At 43.2% G+C, this 14,400-nt stretch overlaps 1 protein-coding gene across 7 annotated transcripts in view; it reads left to right on the top strand.

Annotated features, from left to right (window-relative positions):
• The window catches only part of loxhd1a (lipoxygenase homology PLAT domains 1a), a 34,646-nt gene that overhangs the window by 17,610 nt on the left and 2,636 nt on the right, over positions 1 to 14,400 (top strand). For all 7 annotated transcript variants that reach the window (XM_013275246.3, XM_005456211.3, XM_013275248.3 and 4 more), the window contains 22 exons: positions 514 to 590; positions 670 to 866; positions 968 to 1,160; positions 1,273 to 1,433; positions 1,521 to 1,857; positions 1,992 to 2,143; positions 2,852 to 2,985; positions 3,254 to 3,405; positions 3,838 to 3,942; positions 4,026 to 4,154; positions 4,254 to 4,421; positions 4,509 to 4,690; positions 4,841 to 4,957; positions 6,795 to 6,957; positions 7,209 to 7,363; positions 7,503 to 7,712; positions 8,437 to 8,563; positions 8,682 to 8,890; positions 9,040 to 9,225; positions 10,785 to 10,912; positions 11,025 to 11,142; positions 12,551 to 12,728. In XM_013275246.3, the coding sequence (XP_013130700.1) occupies positions 514 to 590; positions 670 to 866; positions 968 to 1,160; positions 1,273 to 1,433; positions 1,521 to 1,857; positions 1,992 to 2,143; positions 2,852 to 2,985; positions 3,254 to 3,405; positions 3,838 to 3,942; positions 4,026 to 4,154; positions 4,254 to 4,421; positions 4,509 to 4,690; positions 4,841 to 4,957; positions 6,795 to 6,957; positions 7,209 to 7,363; positions 7,503 to 7,712; positions 8,437 to 8,563; positions 8,682 to 8,890; positions 9,040 to 9,225; positions 10,785 to 10,912; positions 11,025 to 11,142; positions 12,551 to 12,728 (3,578 nt within the window). The remainder of the gene's footprint in view (positions 1 to 513; positions 591 to 669; positions 867 to 967; positions 1,161 to 1,272; positions 1,434 to 1,520; positions 1,858 to 1,991; positions 2,144 to 2,851; positions 2,986 to 3,253; positions 3,406 to 3,837; positions 3,943 to 4,025; positions 4,155 to 4,253; positions 4,422 to 4,508; positions 4,691 to 4,840; positions 4,958 to 6,794; positions 6,958 to 7,208; positions 7,364 to 7,502; positions 7,713 to 8,436; positions 8,564 to 8,681; positions 8,891 to 9,039; positions 9,226 to 10,784; positions 10,913 to 11,024; positions 11,143 to 12,550; positions 12,729 to 14,400) is intronic.

Here is a 14,400-nt window from a genome sequence, read left to right on the forward strand (position 1 = left end):
GTGTAAATAGTTAGGCACCTGATGGACGAGTGTGCCATTACAAATGGAGACTAAATGAATGTGGCCAGCTCTGTGCTTCTAATAGTGGTGCCAAAACCACAAGGCTGAGGTGCAGTGTTACCTCCTCCTGTCTGTCTGATTTGCCAGTCAGGGAAAATTGATTCCCACTTTCAGTGTGGAAATGGTTACATGAATAATGTTAGGCCACTTAAATGTTTTGTGATTATTAAGTTAATGATTGGGCTTTTAATCTGGAAAATGTAACCGCTAAAATGTAAGTCAGTTAATATCATATTCCTTCTGTTTCCTCTTCTTCCCTCCTCTTATTGTTCAGTGGCTTCAGACGTTCTGTCAGTCCTATAGCATCATTCTTCCAGTGAAGTTATGAATACATAAATATTATGTCATCTTTTTAATATTTCAATTTCCAGGGATTTTCTAAGTGTGTAGGAAGGCTCCTCTCACTCTGTTTTCATGCTGTTGAGGTACATTTACATGTGTGTTTTTCTTCAGGTGGTTGGACCGTAATGAGGATGATGGACAGATTGTCCGCGAGTTAGTTCCAGCGGGAGACGGCCTGCGTCTCTTCAGTGAGTACATAAGAACATTTTAAAAAGTCTAGTTTCTAGTTTACATCAGTTTTTTAAACCAATATTTTTCACTCCTCAGATGTCGGCTACCAGATAGCAATCAAGACAGGCAGTGTGAATGGGGCCAGCTCGGACTCCAAGGTGTTCGTCAAGCTGTATGGGGAGAAGGGTGATACTAGCAAGGTGATATTAGCAGTCTCCGACAATGACCTCAGGAACTACTTTGAGACAGGTCGCACGGATATCTTTACCCTCGAAACCTCTGACATTGGGAAGGCAAGTTTGCAAGACTTGTACTGTATGTAGTTAAAGACAGACATTAAGACATTAATGTTTCTTGACTGGGTTTTTGCCTGTGTGTTTTCTGATGCTCGCAGATCAACCGACTTCTGATAGGTCACACCAACGAGGGACTGCGGGCCGGGTGGTTTCTGGACAGCGTGCAGATCTCTGTGCCGGTTCACGGAAAGCAGTACATGTTCCCAAGTCACAGGTGGCTCTGTAAAGATGAAGCTGATGGAAAGGTGGAGGTGGAGCTCTATCCCAGCGAGACGCTGGACATTGAACAATGTATATGGCACAAAAGCAAAAAACAGTTTGCACAGCCAGAATTAATCATTTTTAAAGTGATAAGTTGAGATACACTGCTTCTCATAATGCTTAATCCTTTTGCCTATAACAGTGATCAACTATGAAGTGACAGTAGTCACAGGTGATGTGCGTGCAGGTGGAACTAACGCCAAAGTCTTCTGTCAGATCTATGGATACGAAGGAAAAACTGAAGTTCTGCCTCTAAAAAGTCGCTCCAACAGTTTTGAACGTGGCACCACTGACATCTTCAAGGTCTGTATTAATACTGCTTAGGTTATTTCAACGTCTGTCAGAGATTTGAGTTGCTGGTTTGACTCTTGTTTCATGCCTGCAACCCAGATTGAGGCTCAGGATGTTGGTAAGATCTATAAGATACGTATCTACCACGACGGGAAGGGTATTGGAGACGGATGGTTTCTGGAGACTGTGGACATCAAGCGCCTGACAATGGCTATTGTGCAGGTTGAGGTGAAGAAAGAAGAGACAAGCAAAAAGGACAAGAAGAAAGATAAGAAAAAGAAGAAGAAGGAAGAGGAGGAGGAGGTGGAGATAATTGAGGAGCTGCAGGAAGTGGTGGAGACATTTACTTTCCCTTGTAACCGCTGGCTGGCCAGGGATGAGGAGGACAGGGAGATTGTGGTTGAGCTGCTGGCTGAGGACAATGAAGACTTGGAGAGTAAGTAGAGCATGAACGTGGTCATGTTGACTCACTGATATCTGCTGCTGAAGCCAGTGAGGCTGAAAATCAAGCAAATGCCCTCATGTGCATTTTCATAATGTCACTGATGATTTACCGTGTTTCTCCGACAGTGAACTCGTATGAGATACATGTGTTCACTGGGACGATGTGGGGGGCAGGGACAGATGCCAATGTGTACGTCAACATCTACGGAGAGACAGGCGACACGGGAGAGCGACACCTCAAGAAATCCAACAACCTAAACAAATTTGAGAAAGGCCAGGTAAACCTGATTTGGTGAAATCTGAAGAAAATCAATTTGTTAACTCTTGATTTGTCCTGTCTTCCTCCCCTCACCCCCAACCAGTCGTGGCATTGGCTCCCCCTCACTGAGCCTGGTTCAGCTGGAGTTTTTCTCCTGTTAAAAGGGAGTTTTTCGTTCCCACTGTTGCCAAGTGCTTGCTCATAGGGGATCATCTGTTTGTTTGGGTTTTCTTTGTATTATTATAGGATCTCTACCTTACCTTAAGGGCCTTGAGGTGACTGTTATTGTGACTTAGTTTTATATAAATAAAACTGAATCGCACTGACTCATGTATTGACATTTTTGCAAAGAGTTTAAGGAGAATATGGATATCACTACCATGTCTGTCCATGAAGGATATTGCATTGGCTTTGCAGAGACTTTGTATATGGGGGAAACAGGCAGCCCGACCTGACCAAGGCCTAAAAATCAGCCTTATTATAATGCTAAATCTCATGTTGATGCTTTTATAATGCTGTCATGGATGTGTTTAATCCACTGGCATTGTCAAGATTGCTGTAATTGATACTGTTTTCCTGGCAAAGTCTCTCATCAAACAAATGTTTGGCCTCGGTAGCCTTGTGGGTTAAACAAAGATCAGATGAATAAGTGATGAGGTTCTCATGGTCCGCTAACCTGTGACATTTCTTGACCCTTTGTCACCGGGCTTGTTGGCGGGCGACGTAGGAGGACGTTTTCGACATCTCTGCAGTCGACCTGGGGACCCTGAAGAAGCTGAGGATCCGCCATGACAACAGCCAGGCCAGCGCCGGCTGGTTTTTGGACAGAGTGGAGATTGTGGACAACAAAGATGACACCACGTATGTCACCACCACATTGATTTTATGTGTTTAACGGCTTCTTCACAAGACCCCTTAATGGAGAAAACAAATTTGCACTTTGCTGAGTCATCTTAGACACAAATTCAGAAACACAAAGGGTTCACAAAAAATCCCCATCCTACATAGCAGACAGAGCCTCTGCATGTGTGGTAGAGCACCACTGTGTGGTGTGAAGTGGGAGTTGAAAATATTTTAAACGATTTCTTTGACATGGAAAAATAAATGTATCCTGACATATATATTTTAGGTACTTTTTTCCTTGCAATCGGTGGCTGGCTGTCGATGAGGATGACGGACAGCTTGCCAGAGAGCTTGTTCCTGTGGATGAGGCTTTCATGAAGAAGGGAGATGATGATGACGAAGATGACTCTGAAGCTACTCTTGGTTTGGAACAGAAAGGTGAGAGCAACGTTGGTTGACCGTGGTTCAGGGGTTGGGAAACTCATCTTGTAACTTGCCGGTTCGATCCCCAGCTCTGTGTGTTTTGGTCATTGTGTCCTTGAGCAAGACACTTCACCTACCACCTACTGGTGTTGGCCAGAGGGGCCGATGGCGCGATATGGCAGCCTCGCTTCTGTCAGTCTGCCCCAGGGCAGCTGTGGCTGCAACTCTAGCTTGCCTCCACCAGTGTGTGAATGTGAGAGTCAATGAATAGTGGAATTGTAAAGCGCTTTGAGGGTCTCGAAAAGCGCTATATAAATGCAATCCATTATTATTATTACTGCGTACGAAGAAAAAAGTGTCCGACTGATGTCAGATTTTGAGCTTTGTCTGAGTTTTTCTGATAAATATAACACAGAGATTATTAAATCTGGTTACTTCTTCCTGCAGCCATGTCAACAACATATACAGTGAGGATAAAAACTGGTGACAAGAAGTACGGAGGAACAGACGCTAATGTCTTCATGATCCTATATGGCACCAAGGATGACACAGGTAGCTTTGGAAGCGACTACGCTGAGCTTTTTGCCAGCTTTCTGTGTTTAAAATGATAATTAGTCTGTGTTCTGTATCCACAGGAATTATTAACCTGAAGGCTTCAAAGACCCATAAGAACAAGTTTGAGCGGGGTATGATTGATGTGTTTACTGTGGAGGCTGTTGACCTTGGACCCCTGAAAAAGCTGCGTATTGGACATGACAACAATGGTACATTAGGACCGACTGGCTGCCTGTGCCGAGAATAATGCAGAATTACTCAGAATACATCTACATAAGTGATCACAGTCTTTTCTGTTAATGTTTAAGGGGGAGGGTCAGCAGGCTGGTTTCTTGACTGGGTGGAGATTGATGCTCCATCTCTGGGACAGAAACTACACTTCCCCTGTGGCCGCTGGCTGGACAGAGGAGAGGATGATGGAGCCATCATCAGGGAGCTGTTCCCTAATCCTCTTCAATCAGAGTTTTCCACACCATGTAAATCAACAGTAAATTGCAGAAAAGTGCACCATATTCTAACTGTATTAAAAGTGTAATTTAATTGGTTATTATTCCATTTTATAGTCGTTCCTTATGAGATCAAAATCTTCACAAGTGACGTGTTTGGAGCCGGCACAGATGCAGACGTCTTCATTGTCCTATACGGCCGAGATGCAGTGTGCACCCAGCAGAAGTCTCTGTGTGTCAACAAGAGGGAGAGGAGAATGTACTTTGAGAGAGGAGCTGAGGACATGTTTATTGTTGAGGTAAGTTAAATAAGGGAAGCAATAAATACATTCATCCTGCTTTGGGGACTAGAACAGCAAAGTCATGAGCGTGTTTGTGCATTTACAGCAATGAACTGCAGTGTTGTTGCAGTGGTGTCTATGTAGCCAAGTGTTCTGTTTTCTGTGCAGCTAGAAGATGTTGGGGATGTAATTGAGAAGATTCGTATCGGCCATGACAACCGTGGGGTGAACCCAGGCTGGCATCTGGACAGAGTGGAAATCAGACGCCTCCTCAGGAAAGGAAAGGTACTGTCTGTGGAAGATGCATCAACAGAGGGAAAGTGTTTTACTGGCTTAAGTAAAAAAAATATGATAGTAGCTGATAATAGCAATTTAGAAAACTTTGGTGAATATTGTGGTAATATATTGGTGAATTAATACTACTGATGGCTGCCAGCACAGAAAGTGTGCAAGTAGCATTGTACTGTAGAAAGAGGTGAAGGTAATTTGAACTACTTGATATACTCAGGGCCACTTTGTTGGGTTTGTCTATTTGACTGGTTTGCTAAAGAAAATATCTAATCAGCCAATCATATGGCAACAAACCATCTGATGTTTTTAGTGATGCAGACATGAATGTAAACTGCTGAAATTCAAACTGAGCATCAAAATAGGAAAGAAAGGTGATTAAAGTTACTCTGAAGGTGCCATGGTTGTTGTGCAAGATGGTGTGAATATTTCAGAAACTGCTGATCTACTGCGGCTTTCCTGCACTAACCTTTCTGGTGTTTACAGAGGACGGCCTGGACAAGAGATAATATGCAGTGAATTCACTAGGCAAAAATGTCTTGTTGATGCTGGGAGTCAGGGGAGAATTGCCAGACTGTTTCCAGCTGTTAGGAAGGCAACAGTAACACAAAAAACCACTTGTTGCAACCAAGATATGCAGAAGGCATACCTTAAAGGCACAATTGGGCACCACTGCTGTCAGCTAAGAGCAGGAAACTGAGGTTACAATTCACACAGGCTCACCATTATTGGACAATAGATCATTTGAAAAATGTTGCCTTGTCTGACTCTCAATTTCTCCCACAACATTCAGATGATAAGGTCAAAATTTGGGTAAACAAATATGAAAGCATGGGTCCATCATACCTTGTGCCAACAGTTCAGACTAGTGGTGGTATATAGGTGTTGGAGATATTTTATGTGGGCTCCTTAGTATCAACTGAACATCAGAGAGCAACACGAAAGACTGCCTGAATATTGTTACTATCCATGTCCATGCGTTTATGACCACAGTTTACCCATCTTCTGATGGTTGGTTCCAGAAGGATAACACATCATATCACAAAGCTCAAATCATCTAAAGCTGTTTTTTTTTATCATTACAATGAGTCCAATGTCCTCAAATGACCTCTGGGATGTGGTGGAATTTGGGGTTCGGCATCATGGATGTGCAGCCGACAAATCTGCAGCAACTGTGTCATTTTATTATGTCTATTGACCAAAATCTCGGAGGAACATTTCCAGCACCGTGCTGAATCTATGCCATGAAAAATTCAGGGAGTTCTGAAGGCAAAAGGGGGTCCAATAAGGTGTACCTAATAAAGTAGCCAATGAGTGTATATTATGGGTACTTCAGCGTAGTACAGGTGATCATATCTTATGAAATTGTTGCATGTTTTATGTGTAAATTGTGAATCTAAAACAGTTAAATACATGAAAAGAACCATATTTGCTTTTTGAGTGCAAATATAAAAATAAATTAAATGTCAGCGCTCAAGTTTTTAAAACTGTGCAGCCGTATATCAAATGCTCAGAGTTATATTTCACCCCGCAGAGGACTGACTCTGTATTAGGGCTGTATTTGGGCTGCCACACCCAAAAGCCTCATTCATGAGATTGATTTCAGCACTCAGGAGCACATCCTCTGATTCCCTTCTTCTAATAATAGAACAGTTCTGTTTTTAGTCAGCAGGTGGCGATGTTGTCTTCTTAGCTGGTCAAGCAGCGCTGTGATTTCATTTGTGATTCAACATATTGGGTTGCTGCTCAGCCAGTCTAAATATTCTGTTTGCTGATCCTCCTCCGAGATACAAACACACTGATTAAACCGCAGAATTTAATCGTCTCTTTGTAGGGTTCAGAGACCGTGATCTTCCCCTGTGAGCGGTGGCTCGCCAAGTCAGAGGACGATGGAGAAACAGTGAGAGAGCTGGTGCCCTCTGACATCATCACAGAGAAACTTTCAAGAGATGGAAGCCTGAAAGTGACTGAAGTCGAGGTGGAAGACGCTCTGGAGAGTATGTTACCTGCTGGCTGCATTATTAGAAACACAAAAACGATTTGTCATCCTGTCTTTTTATCTGCCCTTCTGAGCATTAGTTTGGAGACAGTTTTCCCTTCTGGTCCTTTATACCCCCGAATAAGTCTCTGTTATGACAGCAGCATCAAACTACGATGGAAAATTGCTTTATTTTCAATCTATTTCCTGGCAGCTGCCTCACACAAAATCCCCTGCCTGTCTGTCTGTGATCACTGTCTCCCACTACAGCCCACACATACAAAGTTTCCGTGATGACAGGTGACTTGTATGGAGCCGGTACTGATGCCAACGTCTTCCTCACCGTTTATGGGGACCTGGGAGACACCGGGGAGAGAAAACTGAGCAAGTCGGAGACAAACAGCAACAAGTTTGAAAGAGGATCTGTAAGAAAGCGTGAACTTTGTGACCTTTTTAATTCTTGTCTCCTACATCCTACACTGTACATATATATATTCCAGATTACAGAGCAAAAAAGAAGTACATAACACTGATGTTATTTCCTAAATGTTTCTCTTCTCCCAGGTGGATAAGTTCACTATAGAGGCAGTCGACCTCGGTCAGATTTTCAAAATAAAAATTCGCCATGATAACAGTATGGTGAGTCCTGACTGGTACTTGGACCAGGTGGAGGTGCTGGACATTGATACAGAAGAGGTGTTCCTCTTCTTATGTGAACGCTGGCTCTCCAGGAAGAGAGAGGATAGACGCATCGAAAGATACTTTTATGTCAAGGTAACATGAACAATCTAAAGTGCTACTTCTTACATGAAAGAGGTTTTGATATACTGATTTCTTCTATTTCTTACACCAGTCTAGCACAATTAACCTATTGTCCTCACTTCTAGCTCCATATTTTTATTCTTAGATGTTTTTATAATAGCTTTGCATGAGTCAGAACTCAAAAAAGTAATAACTGCCCTTCAGTTCATTTACAGACCAAATAAAAGCCATTTTAGCTCCCTTTTATTCTCATTGGCAGCCCCTCAATTACAGAGAACAGCAAGTGGGTGGGGTTTCTGTGCTCACAGCCAGACCTGTGTGCCTGAGAAGACCATATTAGGGAGATCTTCTCCCAACAACAGAGCCAAGAGTAAAAAATGAATGAATTTAAAAAGTTGGAAGTTCACATGAGCGTTTGGCTCACATGAATTACTTGCACATATGCTGACCTCATTCTTTGAAACTTTGGCCATATTAGCGCATTTACCACTGTAACACAGAGTCCTGCTGTATATGTTACATAACATGAGGAAAAGTGTGACAGGTCCACTTTTGTGAATGGCGGTTGATCACCAAAGTGACTAGGATTCATTTTCTGCTCTTTCGTGGTACACCACCTGAAATAATTTCAGCACCTTTTTGAAGTCTTTATAAAAAATTAAGTGGCTTAGCATCGACTTGGGTCTATATCTCTGCATGGCTGCTGCATCACTAAGTGTCCGTTCTGTTTTCTCAGGGTTATGAAGGAGTTCGAGAGAGCTCAGCCAGTGAAAAGAAGAACTTGGCCCTAATGCAGAAAAGCGTCGACAGTAACATGAACAAGAAGAACAAGAAGAAGAAAGAAGAAGAAATTGATCTCCCAAGTAAGAAAATTCAAGTATCTTCTGCACTGCTAGTTCACCTAATGCCCTCTCATGTGTTTGTTGTTAATCCCTTGAACGCATCAAATGAACAAATAGTTGCTCGGCCCTTTCTATGCAGTCATACCTTATCACATCACCATCTACACTGGACTGGAGAGGGATGCGAGCACCACCAGCAGGGCTTATGTCATAATTATCGGGGCTAATCACACCCAGACAGACAGGTTGTGGTTGGACCTGCAAGACGGGAGGAAGGGCTTTGAGGCCGGCACTCTGGAGAGCTTCGAGTCCCACGGTTCAGATGTGGGAGAGATCAAAAAGGTTGAGGTGAGTGACAGGTGATTTTGTTTCACTGAAGATTGTGCACTGACATAGCTTCACACACACACACACACACACACACACACACACACTGAAACACACAGAAAAAAATACACCCACGTTCCTGGCACTGATTGTTTCTCTCCTTCCTGCAGCTCGGCCATGATGGGGCCACTCCAGAGAGCTGCTGGCTGGTTGATGAACTATCTGTTGCTGTGCCAACCAAAGGGGTCAAATATATATTTGCTTGCAAGTGCTGGCTGGCCAAAGATCGAGGAGATGGGTTGACTGCTAGAGTATTCAATGTGCTGGACGCAGAAGCCATTTCTATCTCCCATAAGGTCTGTAAATGTAGACGTGTTATTGAAAGCAACGCCATGTTACAGGCAACATACATACATCATGGTGTTACTGAGTTAAATTAAGACAAGAGAATAATTTACATCAAGAAAGTACAAAGTAGTGAACTTACCACAGTACATGTATAATAATATATAATAAGCTGTCCACAAGAGGACATAATTTCCACTGATTTCAAGACATGAAAACTCCTCACAGTGCACAGAGGTTTTTGCAAGCTGAGGCTCTACGAAGCAGGAGGGTTATCATTAGTGACTGTCAGAGCCGTGATTCAGGATAAAACGAGGAGCAACAGCATGACGACAGTGTCTCAGGCAGCTGAAGGGAGACTGTGATAAAGAACAGGAGGAGGAAGATCAAGGCCCTCCATGGGGTCTACCATCAACAGACTGAAGAACTGGAAATTAAGAAATCCTTTCAGTGTCTAGAAAAAGCTGGCCTAAAGGACAGCACAGATGGTGATCATGGCAGCATAGGAGCAGGACCTAAGCATTAGCTCCATAGAGACAAAACCTAGTGGCTAGAATAGTGTAGATGAACATCTGTGCTGCATATAGAGAAGTCCACAAGTCCTGGTGGGAGACACCTCCGGAGGTAGTTGGGAACAACATGGCGAAGGTCCTGTGGGACTTTGACTTTCACACAGATGCAGCTTCTGGCCAACCAGCCAGACATCATGGTGGTTGACACGCACAGAAGACAGCAGTTGTGACAGATGTGGAAATCCCAGCAACATCAGTATTTGTGTTTGCCAAACTGGACTCTCTAAACCAGGGCTAGGCTACTCCAGGCCTCGAGTGCCGGTGTCCTGCAGGTTTTGGATCTCACCCTGGGTCAACACACCTGAATTAAATGATTAGTTCATTACCAGGCCTCTGGAGAACTTCAAGATATGTTGAGCAGGTCATTTAGCCATTTAAATCAGCTGTGTTGGATCAAGAACACATGTAAAACCTGCAGGGACACCGGCACTCGAGGCCTGGAGTTGCCTACCCCAGCTCTAAACCATCAGCATCCATCTACACCAGGGGTCCCCAATCCCGGTCCGCGAGGGCCGGTGTCCCTGCAGGTTTTAGATCTCACCCTGGGTCAACACACCTGAATCACATGATTAGTTCATTACCAGGCCTCTGGAGAACTTCAAGACATGTTGTGAAGGTAATTTATCCATTTAAATCAGCTGTGATGGATCAAGGACACATCTAAAACCTGCAGGGACACCGGCCCTTGTGGACTGGGATTGGGGACCCCTGATCTACACGATGGTTTAGCTCATTTATATTTCACTGGTGCACAGAACAAGAAGTCTTAGCCCAGATATTCACAACATTTGCTACACTGGAAGCCCCCAAATATTGGCTGTCGCCTCCCTTTTCATGGCATAGCTATTAAATAACCAATGTCTGTATTTGTGTTTATTTTATCGCTGTTTACAACCTTAAAATGACTGAATTCATTCGTATGTGCTCGTCCAGTGAAGCTTTAGATGTACTTGTGGGAGGATAGTGTTGTTTGATGCCTGATAATCTTTCCATGTTAGATTATCTATGAGGTGACAGTGGTAACCGGAGATGTGCAGAATGCGGGAACAGACACCCAGATCTTCATGACTGTTTTTGGGGCCAACGGCAGCACAGAGGAGATGCTGCTGCAGAAGAATGAGGACAGGTAGCATCAATGTTTACTACTTTCATTCATGTATCTAACTGTAAAATAAAGAGAAGACCAATTCATACCCAAAATTCTAAACTTTATGCTTTTATGTGGTGGTAAACAAAAGGTTTGAGCGAGGTCAAGAGGACACTTTTAACATGGAGATCGATGACGTTGCCCCACTGAGAAAAATGCGACTTCGGATAGATGGATCAGGCAGTCGGCCCGACTGGTTTCTTGACAAGGTCGGCTCACCAGGCACACAGATACAATGCAATCATTTAGAAGATGTTTATATGGTAAAAAGGGTTTAGAAAACCCCCCCAGCAACAGCTAGAGCAAAGGGAACGTGTGCAGATTGAGCTCTTTAGTATCATCATGCATAGAATTTTTTGTTCTTGTCGAGGCCTAATTTTTTATAAAGAAGAAACTGCAGATCTCATCCATAAAACATAAAACCAGCAACATAAAAAGCAGAAGAGTAATCGCTATCTCATTCCAAGATCAATAGTACAAAGCACTCACAGGCTTGTGTTTTTTATCTTGGCACCGCATGCTGTAGGTCACAGGATCATTCAATCTATTATATGGCACAGACAAATACACACACACACATCTATTCCTGCCTGCAGGAGAACGGTCAATGATTCAACCACACACAAAGACACAGGCAACAACACACACAAACACACACACAGAGCAGGGCCCAGAACTCCTGGAGTGAGCATATTGACCCATTTTATCCTCCGTGCCGCTGTTGCTTGAATCATGGACACGCTCTCTCTTACAGTACGCACGCGCTCCCTAAGTACAAATGAGCACCGTGTTTGGCCTCGAGAGAGAAAGCATTTTATTTATATATAAATTAATTTACAGTAAACTAGTGCAACATATTGGAATTGACTGTCTCAGTACTGAAAGATTTTTTTTTCAGTGATTCTGTGAGGATAATATCACTTCCCACCACCAAATTTAGTGTGAAGTCTCAGGCTAAAGGCTTTGATGAAGTAGAACACATTTCCTATGCAAATGTCTTCTCTACTAAATGCACCATGCCTGTAGGGCGGCAGAGCAGTCAGAAACAATACAAAGCCCTGTCCATCCGTGCCCGAGTCTCAGCCGCTGTGAACATCTCCTTGACTTGACCCTGAACAGAGCCTTGTGTGTTCAGCATCACAAGCAGACATGCTGCCTTTATGGATTGCCAGGTCGTCGCCTTGCAACTGACACAATGGTGCACCAGGTGGACTGCCAGCATAGTAATCTGTCCAGATAAATACGCAGAAGGGAGAGCTAATAGATGTCTGGCTGATTCTTGGCCTAACGGAGAAATTTTCTCCTGTTATTAGAAACTAGAAACCTTCAGAGAGGCAGGATTAGTGTACCTGCTGGTAACACAGTAGTCATCCAGCCATAATATGACACAGCATTCAATACACTAGTACTGTGGTTCAAGTAATGGCAACATCAATCATAAGAGAATGCATTACTACTGCTGATCCCCTGAACTTTCATCTGCAGGTTGATATTTATACTCCTGTTACATTACATCATACTACAGCAGCATTTATTACTGTTAAATCTTACCTTTAATAATTATAATGCAATCTTCCAAATGCTTTGCTAATTTATAAGCTAATTCTGTGCATTCAGGTGATCATGCGTAACCTGACCACGGAGGAGGTGTCTGTGTTTACCTATGAAGGGTGGCTGTCCAGGACACATGGACCCAAGAGGGCGCTGATCTGTGAGATGGCAGCTGTGGTGGACGAGGAGGTGATGGTGGAGGTCACTACCTACATTGTCCAGGTCAAGACAAGTGACGTCGCAGGTAGGTTCTCAACCCAGCTCTGTGGTCCCATTCGAACTATACAGTACTTGTCCAAACATACATGGAAATACAGTATGAAAGTCAATATTTGGCTACCTTTCTTCTTCAAGGTGTCCTTTTCTGTTTGAATGATTCATAGATCAATGTGAAATGATTCAAATAAACAAACAAACAAAAAATTACTCTGAAATTTCAAGTATAATCAGGTCAAGTACAATGACTGGACTGCCCAGTGTCCAAAGAAAAACTTTGAAAGCTCTTCATAAATTCAGGAAAAGTATTTTTCAAAAGCACTTTGAAAAATACAGGAAAATCTTTGGAAGCAAAATATAAAGATATGAGGGACAACTTTGTGCAACACTGTATTCCAGTGCAGAGAACTAACAAACATAACATTGCTCAGTGCAGTTCTTATACTGGGGCTCGGAGCCACCTTTCAGCTCATCCTCCAGTTTTAGTTCTCTCTCTTTAAGGATACCCTGACCTTTTAGTCAGCTTGCTCTGATTGGTTATCTATCCCAAACAGAAGACGGTGATGAGGGAATGAAAGGGATTTTGCACATATGCTGGATAATTATTTGAAAATTTGTTGGGTTTGATATTGTAACAGGATAAATGTGACAGAAGAAATAAAAAGCATAAAAGCTTCTTTCAGACAGTTTTCTAAACTAGTTACAGGTTGCCCATATTTGTCGTGGCCATTTTAAGATTCAAATTGTTTGGTCTGAACATGTTTAGGGGCTTGACGATATCAAATTATTACTTTATTCACAAGCAAAGAGGTAAGATTAGAAACATGAAGCACATTTTTTATGTAAGAGTCCCAATACCCAGTTTTGAATGCACATATCTTAATGTGTCAACATAAAACCAAAGAATAACTGAAATGTTGAGGTCTGAGCTGTGAGGTCAGTGAGGGCACTCTAAATATACTTAACAGGCCTATGAGTATTCCCTGTCCATTCAGCCTTTATTCTCTGGGTTCAGGGGTGCTGAGACTGAGCAGAGTAGACATCCTCTTTCATCAGGAACATCCTCCAGCTCTTCCCGGGGGATCCTGAAGGACTCTGTGGTCAGTGGACACATTTAATTTGTCAAGCGTTTCCTGGATCACATCCTCATCATCTGTTTTTCGGACCACTTTCAAAGGATACACCAGAGAGTATTCTGCATTTGAGCACCTGTGTGTGGCTCTATACTGTGAACATCCTGTGAAACCCTCCCCATCAAAGCCAAACGAGCTGCTGCCTGGAAGAGACTAATTACTGTATGACTGCCATCCCGTGTTTTCAGTCACTACCCAAAGATCAATGCAGAATTAGAGCCTCATTTTGCCTGCCCTTGTGCAGGGGGTTTGTGTTTTCCTAGGCAAAGGCAAAGGTGGAATAATTCATGGCTGAATCCCTCGTGGCAATTAAAGAGATCCTCTTCAGAAGCCCTCCACACCGCTGCTCCATCTTTTCTTCATCCTTTATTTTCATCTAGCTCAGTTGCTCTGCTGATCAATACGATCAGAATGGCAAGAAGTCTGAGCCGACTTCAAAGGGCTGCTCTCTGCCACTGTCAGTTACTGGAAGCTGAGATGTAGCCTTGCACCGCCACTAAGGCTCTGGGAGGAAAAAATGAGCAAGGCTGATAGATGCAAACACACCCACAAACAACATCACATAGG

This window comes from Oreochromis niloticus, linkage group LG7, assembly GCF_001858045.2.
Source record: "Oreochromis niloticus isolate F11D_XX linkage group LG7, O_niloticus_UMD_NMBU, whole genome shotgun sequence".
Taxonomy (NCBI): domain Eukaryota; kingdom Metazoa; phylum Chordata; class Actinopteri; order Cichliformes; family Cichlidae; genus Oreochromis; species Oreochromis niloticus.